At 42.8% G+C, this 18536-nt stretch overlaps 1 protein-coding gene across 7 annotated transcripts in view; it reads right to left on the minus strand.

The window, feature by feature from the left end:
* SEMA6B (semaphorin 6B) overlaps nt 1–18536 on the minus strand; it is a 974413-nt gene that overhangs the window by 688289 nt on the left and 267588 nt on the right. For all 7 annotated transcript variants that reach the window (XM_056572065.1, XM_056572058.1, XM_056572042.1 and 4 more), the window contains one exon: nt 10679–10769. In XM_056572065.1, the coding sequence (XP_056428040.1) occupies nt 10679–10769 (91 nt within the window). The remainder of the gene's footprint in view (nt 1–10678; nt 10770–18536) is intronic.

An 18536-nucleotide genomic window follows, 5' to 3' on the forward strand; every position in this document is an offset into this window, starting at 1 on the left:
TCATGATAGGATCCAGTTTACGCAATTGCCTGTTAGCCAATTGTGTTTGTTCAGTGACAGCAGCAAGTTTTTACTTTTGGAAGACACCAGAGGGCTTCAAATTTCAAACCCCATAAAGGACCCCGTTATAAAAACTGCACCCCCCAAAGTATTCAAAATGACATTCAGTCAGCGTTTTAACCCTTTAGGTGTTTCGCAGGAATAGCAGCAAAGTGAAGGAGAAAATTCACAATCTTCATTTTTTACACTTGCATGTTCTTGTAGACCCAATTTTTGAATTTTTACAAGGGGTAAAAGGAGAAAATTTATACTTCTATTTGTAGCCCAATTTCTCTCGAGTAAGCACATGCCTCATATGTCTATGTAAAGTGTTCGACGAGCGCAGTAGAGGGCTCAGAAGCGAAGGAGCGATAAGGGGATTTTGGAGAGTACGTTTTTCTGAAATGGTTTTTGGATTTATGAAGCCCCTATGGTGCCAGAACAGCAAAAAAAAAACACATGGCATACCATTTTGCAAACTAGACCCCTTGAGGAACGTAACAAGGAATTAAGTGAGCCTTAATACCCCACAGGTGTTTCACGACTTTTGCATATGTAAAAAAATAAAATAAAATCACTAAAATGTGTGTTTCCCCCCAAATTTCACATTTTTGCAAGGGTTAATAGCAGAAAATACCCCCCAAAATTTGTAACCCCATCTCTTCTGAGTATGGAGGTACCCCATAAGTTGACCTGAAGTGCACTATGGGGGAACTACAATGCTCAGAAGAGAAGGAGTCATATTTGGCTTTTTGAGAGCAAATTTTGGTCGGGGGGCATGTCGCATTTAGGAAGCCCCTATGGTGCCATAGCAGCAAAAAAAAAAAACACATGGCATACCATTTTGGAAACTAGACCCCTTGAGGAACGCAACTAGGAATAAAATGAGCCTTAATACCCCACAGGGGTTTCGCAACTTTTGCATATGTAAAAAAAAAAAAAAATTCACTAAAATGTGTGTTTCCCCCCAAATTTCACATTTTTGCAAGGGTTAATAGCAGAAAATACCCCACAAAATTTGTAACCCCATTTCTTCTGAGTATGGAAATACCCCATGTGTGGACGTCAAGTGCCCTGTGGTCGAACTACAATGCTCAGAAGAGAAGGAGCGCCATTGAGCTTTTGAAGAGTGAATTTGTTTGGAATGTTAGTCAGGGGCCATGTGCGTTTACAAAGCCCCCCGTGGTGCCAGAACAGTGGACCCCCCCACATGTGACCCCATTTTGGAAACTACACCCCTCACAGAATTTAATAAGGGGTGCAGTGAGTATTTACACCCCACTGGCATTTGACAGATCTTTGGAACAGTGGGCTGAGCAAATAAAAAATTTAATTTTTCATTTTCACGGACCACTGTTCCAAAAATCTGTCAGACACCTGTGGGGCGTAAATGCTCACTGCACCCCTTATTACATTACGTGAGGGATGTAGTTTCCAAAATGGGGTCACATGTTGGGGGGTCCACTGTTCTGGCACCACGGGGGGCTTTGTAAACGCACATGGCCCCTGACTACCATTCCAAACAAATTCACTCTTCAAAAGCTCAAAAAAATTGTAGCCCAATTTCTCTCGAGTACGGATATACCTCTTATGTTGGCATAAAGCACTCTGTGGGCTCACAACATGACTCAAGAGGGAAAGAGCAACTGTGAGATTTTTTAAAAGGAATTTTGCTGTCATGGTTTTTGGGGGCCATGTTGCATTTAGGAAGCCCCCATGGTGCCAGAACAGCAAAAAAAAAAAAAACCACATGGCATACTATTTTGGAAATTACACCCCTCAAGGACGTAACAAGGGGTATAGTGAGCCTTAACACCTCACAGGTGTTTGACGACTTTGCGTTGAAGTTGGACGTGAAAATGGAAAATTAGATTTTTTACACTAAATTGATGGTGTTATCCCAAATTTTTCATTTTCACAAGGGGTAATAGGAGAAAATGGACCCCAAAATTTGAAGCCCAATTTCTCCCATTTAAGAAAACGCCCCATATGTGCATGTTAAGTGCTCTTCTTGCGCACTACAGGTCTCAAAAGAGAAGGAGCAAACTTTGGCTTTTTGAAAGAGAATTTTGCTGTCATGGTTTTTGGGGGCCATGTTGCATTTAGAAAGTCCCCAGGGTGCCAGAACAGCAAAAAAAAAAAAACCCACATGGCATACTATTTTGGAAATTACACCCCTCAAGGACGTAACAAGGGGTATAGTGAGCCTTAACACCTCACAGGTGTTTGACGACTTTGCGTTGAAGTTGGACGTGAAAATGGAAAATTTGATTTTTTACACTAAATTGATGGTGTTATCCCAAATTTTTCATTTTCACAAGGGGTAATAGGAGAAAATGGACCCCAAAATTTGAAGCCCAATTTCTCCCATTTAAGAAAACGCCCCATATGTGCATGTTAAGTGCTCTTCTTGCGCACTACAGGTCTCAAAAGAGAAGGAGCAAACTTTGGCTTTTTGAAAGAGAATTTAGCTGAAATGGTTTCTGGGGGGTATGTTGCATTTAGAAAGTCCCCAGGGTGCCAGAACAGCAAAAAAAAAAAACACACATGGCATACTATCTTGGAAATTACACCCCTCAAGGAACATAACAAGGGGTATAGTGAGCCTTAACACCTCACAGGTGTTTGACGACTTTGCGTTGAAGTTGGACGTGAAAATGTAAAATTTTATTTTTAACACTAAATTGATGGTGTTACCCCTAATTTTTCTTTTTCACAAGGGATAATTGGAGAAAATGGACAACAAAATTTGAAGCCCAATTTCTCCCGATTAAGAAAATGCCCCATATGTGGATGTTAAGTTCTCTGCTGGCGTACTACAGGTCTCAGAACAGAAGGAGCGCCATTGGTCTTTTGAAGAGAGAATTTTGCTGAAATTGAAGTCGGGGTCATGTACATTTTCAAACCTCCCATGATGCCAGAACAGTAGAAACCCCCCACATGTGACACCATTTTGGAAAGTAGACCCCTCCAGGAATGTAACAAGGTTACAGTAAGTACTTACACCTTACAGGTTTTTTGAACAGGGGGCCGTGAAAGTGAAAAATGTGATTTTTAACACTAAAATGATGGTGTTACTCCAAATTTTTCATTTTCACATGGTGTAATAGGAGAAAATGGACCCCAAAATTTGAAGCCCAATTTCTCCCGATTATGAAAATGCCCCATATGTGGATGCTAAGTGCTCTGCTGGCGCACTACAGGTCTCAGAACAGAAGGAGCGCCGTTGGTTTTTTGAAGAGAGAATTTTGCTGAAATTGAAGTCGGGGTCATGTACATTATCAAACCTCCCATGGAGCCAGAACAGCAGAAACCCCCCACATGTGACACCATTTTGGAAACTAGACCCCTCCCTTCAGGAACATAACAAGGGGTACAGTGAGTACTTACACCTCACAGGTTATTTGAAAAGTGGGCCGTAAAAGTGAAACATTTGATTTTTAATACTAAATTGCTGGTATTAACCAATAATTTTTAGTTTCACAAGTAGTAAGAGAAAAAAAGCTCCATAAAATTTGTAGCCCAATTTCTCCAGAATAAGAATATACCCCATATATGGCAGTAAAGCACTATGCAGGTGCACAACAGGGCTTAGGCGTGAGACAGCACAATGAGATTTGAGGACTAAAGTGGTGCTTTGCACTGCAATGGTTGAGGTTCTGACGTGAAAGCTAAAAAAAAAAAACAGCAAGTGACCCCAATTTTGAAACTACACCCCTCAAGGAAGGTAACAAGGGGTACAGTGAGTACTTATACCTCACAGGTTATTTGAACAGTGGGCTGTAAAATGAAAAATTAGATTTTCTTTACACTAAAATGCTGGGGTTACCCAATTTTTGACATTTTCACATGGGGTAATTGGAGAAATTGGGTTACAAATTTTGGAGGGCTTTTTCTCCTGACTATGGGAACACATCCACATATGGGGTAACGTGTTGGGCGGGTGCACAACAAGGCTCAGAAGTCATAGAGGTCTGTTTGCATTTGAGGCCTATGGCATATCAGTAGCTGACTATTACATACATTCAGAGGAAAATACAAAAATGAAACATGACACCATTACAGAAAGTACCCACCCTGAGGAATGGGTATAGGGCTAAAGAGGACATTTTGAACGCACGGGTGTTTCCTAAATTTATTTTCCAGGAATGGATGAAGGGTAGCTTTGGAAAATTGCAATTTTCAACCTATGCTCTGCTTCATCTTTCTGGGAACAACTAACATGTGACTCCGAATTGTCGCCTGGAAATACGACAGAGCTCATGAGCGAGAACTCTTCGCATTTGAGGCCGGTGTTTCTAACAGACCTAACAGTTACATACATTCAGAGGAAAATACAAGAAAGGAACACCTACATGTGAAAATATTACAAACAGTCACCTAGGGAAGGTGAACAGGAGTGAAATGGACATTTGGAACAGACGGGTGTTCCCTAAATTTATTTTCCATGGATGGATGAAGTGTACTATGGGGGGGGGGGGATGAAAATTTCAATTTTAATACTGATATGCCAATTCCCAGAATGATGACCCAGAGTATAGCGGAAAGTAAAAAATTATGCCCACCCCAAACCCTATGCTCTGAATCATCATTCTGGGAATGTGATGTGTGTGGCCGTCCCTAACCTGTTACCTCAAATGCGCACCCCGCTCAGGTGAAGAGAGAGCGCTGCGCATTTGAGGCAACTGCAAACCCCCAATGCTGTTGACTCTGTGTCCCATGACCCATTTTTTGGGTGGGAAAAAAAGATAACAGGGGTATTGGGAAAGAGGTTTTGGGATTTTTTTTGGGGGGGGGGTGGTGTTTTGGTTTTAAAATTTGGAAGACAATATACTCTGGACTGGTACATTGGTGTTGAATTCTGGGGAATGAAAATCATGTGAAAGGATTAAAAATGTAGTACTCCATGGAAGTGTGATACTCCCTGAAGCAATCCTTAATGCAGAGGCCCGGATGATCGGGGCAAGTGTCGCATTGAGTTGTGGTGTCCTTACGAATCCCCCTCTTGCGACACACTACATTTTTTCTGAGATCGTCCCTTCTTTCCAGTGTGGGGGACCTCACCTGGAAAGTGTTGGCCGGGGACGATCCGGGGGCCCACAGTTCCAGAGGTGCTCTGAACCGCTCTCTGGCGGTCACCAAAGATGTGCAGCTCCCGGGACGTGACCGAACTTCCTCTTGAAACAGCAGGAATGTCCCTGTGTTGCCAGCGTACTGGGACAGTACAAAAGCGTTGTACATTGCAACCTGTACCATGTAGACCGCAACTTTTTTGTACCATGTTTTCCGCATGGCATTATATGGTTTGAGGACTTTATCAGAAAGATCAACTCCCCCCATATACCGATTGTAGTCTAGAATACAATCGGGCTTGAGGTCCGGTCCCACGGTACCTCGCACAGGGACAGGGCTGCTGCCTTTCCCATGAATAGTGGTGAGCATAAGGACATCCCTCTTGTCCTTATACCTGACCAGCAACAGGTTGTCATAGGAAAAGGCACGGGACTCACCCTGGGGGATAGGAGTCTGATGGGGATAGGAAGGAAGGCCTCTTTGATTCTTCCGGACTGTCCCACAAGCGAGCGTGGATCTGGCTGCGAGGGATGTGAAGAGAGGGATACTAGTATAAAAGTTATCCATGTAAAGGTGGTAACCTTTATCTAGCAATGGGTGCAAAAGGCCCCAAACGATTTTACCGCTCCCAGAGTGGGGGAACAATCTGGGGGTTCAATGCGGGAATCTCGTCCCTCATACACCATAAACTTGCAAGTGTACCCTGAGGTATTCTCGCAAAGTTTATACATCTTCACGCCATACCACGCTCGCTTGAAAGGGATGTATTGCCGGAAGCTGAGTCTCCCCTTCAAGGGGTATTCCAGGCAAAAACTTTTTTATCTATATCAACTGGCTCCGGAAAGTTAAACAGATTTGTAAATTACTTCTATTAAAAAATCTTAATCCTTCCAATAGTTATTAGCTTCTGAAGTTTTCTGTCTAACTGCTCAATGATGATGTCACGTCCCGGGAGCTGTGCATGATGGGAGAATATCCCTTGCATGATGGGAAAATATCCCCATAGGAGCTGGACAGCTCCCGGGATGTGAGTCATCAGAAAGTAGTTAGACAGAAAACAGTAACTCAACTTCAGAAGCTAATAACTATTGGAAGGATTAAGATTTTTTAATAGAAGTAATTTACAAATCTGTTTAACTTTCCAGAGCCAGTTGATATACATAAAAAAAAGTTTTTGCCGCATTATCAGCATAATGCAAACATTTCCGAATGGCCTCGAACCGGGGACGTGCCATGGCCATATTGTAGAGCGGGGTCTGGTAAAGGACGTCCCCACTCCAATATTGCCAGACACTGGGTTTCTTGACCAAGCCCATATGCAGCACGAGGCCCCAAAATGTCCTAATTTTGGCTGCATCGACTGGGAACCAGCCATTGGGCCTAGCCAAGAGTGAGCCCGGGTGAGCGGCGATGAACTGTTGGATGTACAGATTCGTCTGGTCAACCATCAGATTGACAAAGTCGTCACTGAAAAAATAACTAAAGAAGTCTATTTCAATGAACCCGACAATGTCAATCTTGATTCCTGAGTCGCCAACAAACTCAGGAATCACGGGCTTGTGGTCCGCTGGCTCAGTCCAGACAAGTTCTCCGGTACGGGGCAACAGTTAACTTGGCCAGGGGGCTTGACTAGTATGAGCGCCAGGGGGACTCATACTAGCATTAGGCACAGGGTCAGGAGCAGAGGAGGTTTGCGGACCCGCTTGGCGGCATCTCCACCGCCTTGGGGGCTCATCATCAGAACTAGATGATGAGGAGGACAAGGAAATAAGGAAGGTGGGGTCTTCCTCGTCCTCTGAGACGTCTTCAGTGTCAGAGGCAAGTATGGCATATGCCTCCTCTGCTGAAAATGCCTTGCGGGCCAATTCCCTACTCTAATGGGGGTGAAGTGTATATATATGTGGGGGGAAAAACTTTATTGGTGTATGTGCTGCATGTGGTGTGGTGCAATAATACCTCCCTAACCCGTCCTAACCTAACTAAACCCGCCCTAACAGAAAAAATATAAACTAAAAAGGGGGGAAAATGTAAAAAAGAAAAAAAAAAGGGACTTCTAGTGCAAAAAAAAAGCCCTGCGCAAAAAAAAGCGTGTACCTAATCAGTGGTGTGCGCACTGATTAGCGCTTGGTGGTGACAGGGAGCGCAGACGTCAGTGGGGGGTCCAGCCACTCAGCCCAGAATAGTGGCTGGTGGCACGTACATAGACCCCCACGCAAGATACCCGAAAAATAAAATAATAAAATGCTTAACCCCGAAAAAAATGCACCCGCCTGAACCCCCCAAAAAACGCTGATCAGTGATAAATCACTGACAGCAGTGGGGCAGGCCGCACACAGATGTACGGTCCATCCACACAGCACAGGCCTGCTACTAGTGGCACGGACCGACTATAGATGCAAAAATAAAAAAGCCGCTATAACCCGAAAAAGTGCCTGCACCTCAAAAAAAAAAACGCTGATCAGTACTACGGGACTGATCAGCGGCGGGTGGGCTTTAGCTAATGGTGGCGGACCGCTCTTTTATAGCTAAGAGGGTCCAGCCATACGTTAAGCAAAAAAAAAAAAACGCTGGCGGTAGACGGCAGCCACCCAGTAGGGCCAGGGTCACGCAGCATAAGGTGCTACGGACCCACGGACACCTACTGATTGTATGCTGCAAAAAAAAATACATCTTTTTTTTTTTACTCCTAATGGACAGTACCTAATCTAAAGCTAACCCTTACTGTTTTCTGTGTCAAGGGGCCACAGAAACGGGGCAAGGGGGCACTTTTTCACACTTTTTTGGCTGTGAGGGGGAGATGTAGGAACAGAGCTCCCTCAGCAATGTCCCGGGATGCCTGCTGAATGCTTTCAGCAGGCATCCGGGTCCGGTCCCCAACCGGCTAGCGGCGGGACCGGAATTCTCACGGGCGTATGCATACGTCCCACGTCCTTAAGGACTTGGGATGCAGGGCGTATGCATACGCCCTACATCCTTAAGAGGTTAACCAGCAGCTCAGACCAGAGCATAGCCAAAAGTATAAATTATGCCTGCCCCAGACCCTATGCTCTGCTTCATCATTCTAGGAATGTTTTGTGTGTGGCCATCCCTAACCTGTTGCCTGCAAATGCGCACATTGCTCAGGTGGGGAGAGAGCACTGCACTTTGAGGAAACATGAAAACCCCAGATACAAGTAACTCTTGTGACACATGACCCATTTTTGGAAAAAAAAATATCCCAAGAGGTCTTATCAGGGGAACTTTGTGAAAGTAAAATTTTTTTTTTTTTTTTTTTTGTGGTTTAAAATTTGGAACACAATGTACTCTGGTACATTGGGGTCAAATTATGGGAAATTAAAATGGGGTATCCATGGAACTGCGGTACCCCCTGAAGCAATAATTAATGGAGAGGCCCATATGATCTTGGCATGTGTTGCACTGAGTGGTGGTATCCTTCCTTATCACCCTCCTGCAACACACATTTTTTCTGGGATCATCCCTTCTTTCCTGAGTGGGGGACCTCACCTGGAAAGTGTTGGCCTGGGACGATTCAGGCACCTACAGTTCCAGTTCCAAGGGTACTCCGACCTACTCTTTCCCGGTCGCCAAAGATTATGATCTTGAGGACTTTCTCTTTGAACTGAAGGAATGTCCCTGTGTTGCCAGCGTACTGGGACAGTACAAAACAGTTGTACACAGCAACCTGGACCATGCCCGGGTTTTCCGCATGGCATTATGTGGCTTGAGGACTTGATCAGAGAGATAAACTCCCCCCCATATACTGATTGTAGTCTAGAATACAATCGGTTTTGAGGTCCTTTGTTGTGGTACCTCGCACAGGGATAGGGGTGATGCAGTTACCATGAATTGATGTGGTACCTTGCACAGGGATAGGGGTGATGCAGTTACCATGAATTGTTGTGGTACTTCGCACAGGGATGGGGTGATGCCATTACCATAAATTCTGGTTAGCATAAGGACCTCCCTCTCAGGTCCTTATACCTGACCATCAACAGATTTTCCCTGGTCTAACCCCTGAGCATAGGTGTCTGGAGGGGATAGGTAAGGGAGGCCTATTTGATTCTTCAGCACCTTCTCACAAGCAACTGTGGATCTGGTGGTGAAGGGTTTGAAAAGAGGGAAACTGGTATAAAAGTTATCCATGTAGTGGGTGCAAAAGATCCCACACAAGTTTCCCGCTAACTCCCAGAGTAAGGGGACACTCTGGGGGTTCAAGATGGGAATCCCATCACTCATACACTCTAGAGTTTCACGACATACCTCACCTGCTTAGTGGGAACATATTGAAGATGAGTCTCCCTTTAAAGCTAATGAGAGGCTCATCAATATAGACCTGCCTTTGGGGTACATAGGCCTCCAAAAATTTGGCCCCAAAGTAATCAATGACCGGCCTGAGTTTGTACAGGCAGTCATATGTAGGATAACTTTGGGGGGCACATGCTGCATGATCAGCATAATGTAAGCCTTTCCATATGGCCTCATGTCCCAAGGGCTGGTAAAAGGATTTTTGCCACCCTAGACGAAAGCTCATTTTGCTGCCCCTTGTCCCCTCCCATTGGCCCACCCTTTGATATGCCCCACCTTACTACAGGGGTGAAAGACTGTAACAAACCTTCTCCTCATGTAATCACCTTACTACTGGGGTGACACACTGTAACAACCCTCCTCCTCATGTACTACTCGGGTGTAACACCATATTACTGGGGTGTAACACTGTAACAAAGCCCCTCCACATGTTATCTCCTTACTACTGGGAAAACACACTGTATCAGCCTCCTTCTTGTGTAATCTTCTTATTTCCGGGGTGACATACAGTAATAAACCTCCTCCTCATGTAATCTACTTACTACTGGGTGTAACAAACATACATAATTGTGCACTTACACATGCTGTGAGAATCTGCACACAAGCATCCATCAACTGTCAGTAGTGCCATAATTGTCCTTTATAGCCTGAACGGTGGCGGAGACAGAGTTGTGATGTCATGAGGCAGAGGACATGAGTGATCATGCCTGTCTGCCTCTGAGAAGCACGATGTTGCTGAAAGCAGTCTTTCTCTGAGGTGGACAGTCGTGACCGCTCAGGAGAGAGAGGCGGGGAGTTGGGGCAGATGTATGGAGGCACAAGCGATGTCAGGATGCTGGATGGACCTGACCTGCCTCTGATGTGGCACTGCGCTTCTCCAGCAGGGTGAAGAATGCAGATTATTATGGTATGGGGGGGGGGATTCGGTTAGGGGGTGCGACGGTGGTGCTGGCTGGACGGGAGCTTTGGTTGAGCTGTGGGAGGCTGCACTGACAGGGGTCCATCCATTGGGCCTAGCAAAAAGGGAATCTGGGTGGTGGGTCAGAAACTGTTGCTACAAGTTTGTCTTCTCCACCATCAGATTGACAATGTCATCACTGAAAAAATAACTAAAAAAGTAAATTTCAGTGAATCTGACAATGTCAATCTGGATTATGCCCTTTACCCTCAAGAACCAAAGACCGTGGGCGTACCCCTACACCCTTAGTCTTTAACGTGTTAATGTTATACCATTGTAAACAAACCTTTGACACTAGTTTACCTGCAAATAAAGCCACATTTCCATGTTTTGGGTCATATGGACACCGAGCCATTCCATTTATTACTTCTCCAACTTTTTCTTGCAAATCAAACTAAAAAAAAAAAAAATGAAAAAACATATTTAACAGAAGACATGAAAAGCTTTCATTTTTAATTAAGACATATGTCTGTGAAATAAATATTGTATAATGTCATTTAAAATCCTCTCTAAATACAGGAACTCAATAATAAACTGAAAAGTATATTTGCGGAAGAAATCATAGCAATGTGCACAAAGCCAGTAAAATGATGCCCGTATTACTCCATAGAAAATCCATGTGCTTCTAGGGTGTCTCATTTTCTCAAATACAAGCAATATTTCTAGGAATCAATATCTCCATAAAACATCCGGTTATGGAACATGCCACATTTAATTGTGTAATAGATGTAAATAGAATGTGCATGAATTTTCTATATTCCTGCATAAATTTTTATCTAAAACTACTTGATATTTTCATACAGGTCCAAAAAGTAGATAAATGAAATAAAAATATTAGAATTTTCATTTTTCATATCTGTAAGTGCCAATTAATTTGAAGGAGAAATAAAAAATGAGAGTCAGATGTTTTCAATCAATGGGATGACAAACAGGTATGAGCGGGTGACCTTTTTTGTTATTTAAATAGGCTCTGTAATTTCAACAAACTATGCATAGATCAAAGTAGATAGAAAGTCAATAGTACATGCGAATATATCTATCTATATATGTTAAACTCAATGTATGTATGTATGTACAGTACAGACCAAAAGTTTGGACACACCTTCTCATTCAGAGTTTTCTTTATTTTCATGACTATGAAAATTGTAGATTCACACTGAAGGCATCAAAACTATGAATTAACACGTGGAATTATATACATAACAAAAAAGTGTGAAAATATGTCATATTCTAGGTTCTAGCCACCTTTTGCTTTGATTACTGCTTTGCACACTCTTGGCATTCTCTTGATAAGCTTCAAGAGGTAAGTCACCTGAAATGGTCTTCCAACAGTCTTGAAGGAGTTCCCAGAGATGCTTAGCACTTGTTGGCCCTTTTTGCCTTCACTCTGCGGTCCAGCTCACCCCAAACCATCTCCATTGGGTTAAGGTTCGGTGACTGTGGAGGCCAGGTCATCTGGCACAGCACCCCATCACTCTCCTTCTTGGTCAAATAGCCCTTACACAGCCTGGAGGTGTGTTTGGGGTCATTGTCCTGTTGAAAAATAAATGATGGTCCAAATAAATGCAAACCGGATGGAATAGCATTGACGCTGCAAGATGCTGCGGTAGACATGCTGGTTCAGTATGCCTTCAATTTTGAATAAATCCCCAACAGTGTCACCAGCAAAGCACCCCCCCACCATCACACCTCCTCCTCCACACCAGCACACCTGTGAAGTGAAAACCGTTTCAGGTGACTACCTCTTGAATCTCAACAAGAGAATGCCAAGAGTGTGCAAAGCAGTAATCAAAGCAAAAGGTGGCTACTTTGAAGAACCTAGAATATTACATATTTTCAGTTGTTTCACACTTTTTGTTATGTATATAATTCCACATGTATTAATTCATAGTCTTAATGCCTTCAATGTGAATCTACAATTTTCATAATCATAAAAATAAAGAAAACTCTGAATGAGAAGGTGTGTCCAAACTTTTGGTCTGTACTGTATGTGTGTATGTATGTTTTGTTTATTTTCCTCCCCAAGAAGCATTAGGAAGGAAAAACCGGGCAACGCCGGGTGCTCAGCTATTAATATTATATTATTATCAGCTAGTGACAGCATCGGGAAGTGAAGTTTAGTGGAAACTAGGTGCCATGATATGAAGGCTGCGGGGGAGAGAGGGAAGTATATACAGGCTGTACAGATAGCCTGGGCACAATCCTTTAAAAAAATGTAGCTGGGAAAATCCCAGAGCCCCTGCTCCTTAAAGGGGTACTCCGGCCCTAATACATCTATCCTTTGGATAGGAGATAAGATGTATGATCGCAGTGGTCCCGCCGCTGGGGACCCCAGCAATCTGTTATTGCGCACCCACCTTTGTGAGCTCTCCACAGCACCGGAGGCTCCGAGTGTGTAGTATGATGACCACGGGGCCGGAGTTTCGTGACGTCATGACTCCTGTATGACATCACGCTCTGCCCCCTCAATGCAAGTCTATGGGAGGGGGTGTGACCATTGTGGTGGGGCGTGACCCTTGGCTGTCCCGCTACACACTCGGCGCAGTGACAGATTGCGGGGGTCCCCACCGGCAAGACCCCCATGATCATACATCTTATCCCCTATACTTTGGATAGGAGATAAGATGTATTAGGGCCGGTGTACCCGTTTAAAGGGGTACTCCGGTGAAAACCTTTTTTCTTTTAAATCAGCTGGTGCCATAAAGTTAAACAGATTTGTAAATTACTTCTATTAAAAAATCTTAATCCTTCCTGTACTTATTAGCTGCTGAATACTACAGAGGAGATTCTGATGACATCATGACCACAGTGCTCTCTGCTGACATCTCTGTCCATTTTAGCAAATGTATGGGAAGGGCAGCACAGTGGCTCAGTGGTTAGCACTGTTACCTTGCAGCACTGTGGTTGTGGGTTCAAATCCCACTAAAGACAGCATCTACAAATAGTTGTGGGTGCTATATAAATAAACAGTTATTATTATTATAATGATGTCAGCAGAGAGCACTGTGGTAGTGATGTCAGCAGAGAGAACAGTGTTCCAAAAATAAAAGTATTTCCTCTGTAGTATTCAGCAGCTAATAAGTACAGGAAGGATTAAGATTTTTTAATAGAAGTAATTTACAAACCTGTTTAAGTTTCTGGGACCAGTTGATTTAAAAGAAAAAAGGTTTTCACCGGAGTACCCCTTTAACCCTTTCTTGCACTTATGATTTTTAGAAGGTGAGGAGTAAAAAAACTAACGCTTTCAGTTTTCCACCTCCAGACCTATATGAGGGCTTGTTTTATGCGCTACCAATTTTACTCTGTAATGACATCAGTCATTTCACCAAAAACTCTATGGTGAACCCCCCAAAAAATATTTGTGGGACAAAATTGTAATTCTCCTTTTTGTAATTTTTTGTGCGGCTTCCATTTCTACGCAGTGAACTGTTTGTTAAAATTGACACCTTATATTTATTCTGTAGGTCCATACGAGTACAAAGATACTCAATGTATGTAGGTTTTATTTTATTATACTACTTTAAAAAAATTATAACTACATGCACCAAAATTAGTATATTTAAAATTGTCATCTTCTGACCCTTATAACTTTTTTTGGGTTTTCCTTCCGCATAGGGGCCGGTATAAGAGCTAATATTTTTTGCGCCGTGGTCTTTGCTTTTTATCGGTACCATTTTTGTTTTGATGGGACTTTTTGATTGCTTCTTATACATTCTTTATACAGACTTTTTGATTGCTTCTTATACAAAATGACCAAAAGTATGCAATTTAGGACTTTGGAATTTTTTTTTACGTATACGCCATTGACCGTGTGGTTTAATTAATGTTGTATTTTTCGTTTTAGTCATTTTTATTAAAAGTTTTATCAAACATACAAGTATCAAATCAAAAATAAAAGGTTTCAAGGTTGTTTCCTTAAAGTAATACATCAGTATCACATCAAAAGAACATTGAACATGTTAACCGCAAGTACATCACCTCAGTGTTGAAATGTAAGTATATACATACAAAGCAGATATGATATGAATGACATATTTGACATATTCATCCCTTATGTCTACCGAATCTCATCCTTAACATTGAGACAACAGTAAGTCAGCTCATAAGACACTAGTTAGGTGTCAAAGATCTCAATGACCACAATTTCCATACATCTATAGTACGTGTACCTAAGTCACCTCCATTTTGTACAAGTAATGTTTCGTACCTACACGCCAAGTCCACTGCTGCCACCATCTGTTTTATTTCTGGAGGGTCTATCTCCTTCCAGTGTCTTGTAATTATCAATTTAGCTATTGTGAGGATCTTAGAAGCTAAGGCCCGTATCTCCAGCTGTATCTCATGTACTCCTATTAATAACAAAGCTAATTTAGGGGATAGATTAGGAAATAGTGGATATATGTTTTTAAGGATCAGCTCAACATTACTCCAATATGTATGTAGTTTCGGACAGAACCATAAAATATGTGACAATGTCCCTCTATGGCCACAATTCCTCCAACACAATGGAGATGCATCATGGTACATGGCGTGTAGGCGCACAGGGGGAAAATACCAACATAGTCGCGTTTTAGTCACTGCTTAAATTAGCGATACGCTTTTTAATGACTTATAGATCCATTTGGACGATTGTTCCCATTCTGTGTGTGAAATATCACATGCAAGTTCTCTAGACCATCTAAGGTATGGCTTATCTTGAAACGGTGCATTAACAGAATCTAATAAGGCATAAGCTGGTTTAAGTCCTTTATATTGTACTTGGAACAGTCTAAATAAGTCAATAGAGAATATCCAACCATCTTGGTTGTGAGATTGAAGCAGATGTCTGACCTGTAAGTGTGGAGCTCAGGTTGTAAAATTGATGTAAGTGATCACCTTGGAATATAGAGGATATAGCCACTAAGCCATTATTCACCCAATTTAAGAGATATAAATCAGGTATGGCATAAGAAACAATATGGATTGGGGAGTGTGGAGGTGGGGAGGTGTGCATTTGGGACGATCCCCTATGAGCCATCCACCAACAATTGAGCCCTGCAAATGTAAATGGAGACGCCCCTTGGGCCAATTTCTGGTTCCTTATGTGTAGATAAAGTAGAGTTTTTGCATCCACCAATCCACTGAAGATTAATTCTATATTGACCCAAGGTATTTCCACAGAACCTGACCAATATCATTTTAAATGAGATATAAGTGTAGCTACGTAATATCGGTGTAGGTCAGGTCTAGTCCTCCTTTCTGTCTATCTCTCATTAATAATTTATTAGAAACTCTAGGCTACTTATGTTTCCAGATGTATGTGGAAAGGGTAGATTGTGCTTGTTGAAAAAATGACCCGGGAAGTTGTATGGGCAGTGTTCTATATAAATACAGCAATTTCGGAAGTAATAGCATCTTAAATGCTGCGATTCGTCCCATCCATGATGCTTCATATCTCCCTATTTTCCCTAGCTCATTCTTCAGAGAATGTAAAAATGGCACATAGTTACAAGAGTATAGTTTTGAAAAGGAGGTAGGCACTTTAAGTCCTAGGTATGTAATATTGTCTTTTTGCCAGTCAAGAGGGTGTGTTCTAGCTAGAAGATCTTGCACTTGCGAGGGCATATGAATTGGCAATACCTGTGATTTTTGCATATTTAGTTTATAATATGAAAGTGATCCAAACTGCTGAATTAAGTATAAGGCTCTTGGTAAAGAGGTCTCTGGGTCCGTTATGGTGATGATTACATCATCAGCATATAAAGAAATCAAGTGATCACTATTTCCAAGTTTAATACCTTTAGCCTCTCTATCCTCCCTCAAGGCCTGCGCCATACACAGAACGAAAATTAACAGGGACAATGGACATCCCTGACGGGTGCCGTTGGTTATCAAGAATTCCCTCGAGAGAGAACCATTAGTGAATACCCTCGCATTCGGGAGAGTGTACAGTGTTTTAATAGCCCGGGAGACCGTCCCCACCACACCCACTCTCTCCAGTACCGAGAAGGCAAACGACCAGTTAATTCGGTCGAACGCCTTCTCTGCATCAAGTGACAGAAAGAGCGCTGGTTCCCCCCTGCCCTCGGCCACATGAAGAAGGTTTAATACTCTCAGAGTGTTGTCACACACTTGGCGTTTTTGCACAAAACCCACTTGGTCTAAATTAATTATTGAGGGCAGAATAGGGGCAAGTCTAGAGGCCAATAATTTGGCGTATAACTTTAAATCCATGTTTAATAGAGAGATAGGTCTAAAATTTTTAGGGGAGTCTGGGTTTTTTCCAGGTTTAGGCAGCGTGACTATAATTGCCGCCTGATTTTCCTTAGGAAGACATCCAGTCAGGAAAACCTCAGTAATAAATTTATGTAAATGTGGCATTAGAATATGGGAAAAGCGTTTATAGTAGGAAGTCGACAGGCCATCTGGTCCTGGGGATTTACCCAATGGGAGGGAGTTAATAACTAGTAAGGAGGCCCAAGTAGGGAGCTGGGTTAATGTAGTTAGAGGGACTGGAAAGGGGGCAAGGAAAAGGAAGGTCACTTCTGCTTCTGATCTCCCAAGTAAAATTGCCAAGTTGGGCGATGATGCGAGGGCCTAAGTATCAGAGATGGCAACCCTAGTGGATACTGGTCTCCCTAACAGCCGGGGGAACAGCTCAACTAGTAGTGTGGGGGATGGTAACGCAGGTAGGCCAAGACAGTTAGTTGTGGTAGGGGATTCTATAATCAGGAAGACGGATAGAATCATTTGTCGCCAAGACCACCTCAACCGAATGGTTTGCTGTCTCCCTGGTGCCAGGGTTCGGCATGTGGTGGAAAGGGTGGACAAATTACTAGGGGGGGCTGGGGATGACCCAGCTGTCGTGGTCCATGTGGGAACCAACGACAGAATACATAGTAGGTGGAGGTCCTTGAAGAATAATTACAAGGAACTAGGTGCCAAGCTGAAGGGAAGGACCTCTAAGGTTGTGTTCTCTGGAATACTTCCTGTGCCATGCGCATCGCAGGAAAGACAGCGGGAGCTTAGGGAGTTAAATGCACGGCTTAAGTCGTGGTGTGAGGGGGAAGGGTTTGGGTTTTTAGAGCACTGGGCTGACTTTTCATTGGGGTGCAAACTCTATTCTACGGATAATTTGCACCTGAATAGAAGGGCGTCTGCTGTGCTGGGGAGAGAATCCTGGAAGGGATGGCTGAGTATTTAAACTAGGTGAGTGGGGGGAGGATAATAAAGCAAAGAAAGCAGACAGTGGGATGGATAGGTTAGAGAGGGGTCAGGACATAATGGTGGGTGGAGAGGAGTCCTGTGGGGGAAGGTTAAGAGCAGTGGATAAGGAGATTCATGCGTTACAAACCAGCTGTAATAATAAATGTAGCCCGAAAAATTGTAATCCCAATAATTGAAAAAATTCAATTAGCCCCAATAACTCAATAACTACAATAAGCCCCATTAACTCAAAAAATACCGTTAGCCCCAATAACTTAAATAACAACGTTAGACGCAATAACGCAAAAAATCCCATTAGCCCCAATAACTTAAATAATAACGTTAGACCCAATAACTCAAAAAATCCCATTAGCCCCAATAACTTAAATAGTACAATTAGCCCTTATAACTCAAATAATAACATTAACCCCAATAACTCTGAAAATCCCATTAGTGAGACTATATGTGTAAAACTTAATGGAAATGTAAAGTGTATGTTCACAAATGCCAGAAGCCTAGCAAATAAAATGGGGGAGCTTGAGGCCTTGATACTGGAGGAACATATTGATATAGTTGGGGTCACTGAGACATGGTTGGACTCCTCGCATGACTGGGCCGTTAATCTGCAGGGGTTTACATTGTTTCACAAAGATAGAATGAACAGAAAAGGTGGTGGAGTCTGTTTGTATGTAAGAAGTGGTATGAAAGACAGTGTGACTGATGCCATAGTGTGTGATGATTCTGAGGAGGTGGAATCACTGTGGGTAGAATTACAAAAGGAGGGAAATACTGAAAAAATAATACTTGGTGTAATCTACAGACCCCCTAATTTCACTGAAGAGATAGAAGTTCGGCTTCATAAACAAATAGAGAGGGCCGCCCGGGCAGGTACAGTGGTAATAATGGGAGATTTTAACTATCCAGATATAGATTGGGGCCGGGGGCTGGCTAAAACTACAAAGGGGAGAAAATTCCT

The sequence above is a fragment of the Hyla sarda genome, chromosome 1, assembly GCF_029499605.1.
Source record: "Hyla sarda isolate aHylSar1 chromosome 1, aHylSar1.hap1, whole genome shotgun sequence".
NCBI lineage: Eukaryota > Metazoa > Chordata > Amphibia > Anura > Hylidae > Hyla > Hyla sarda.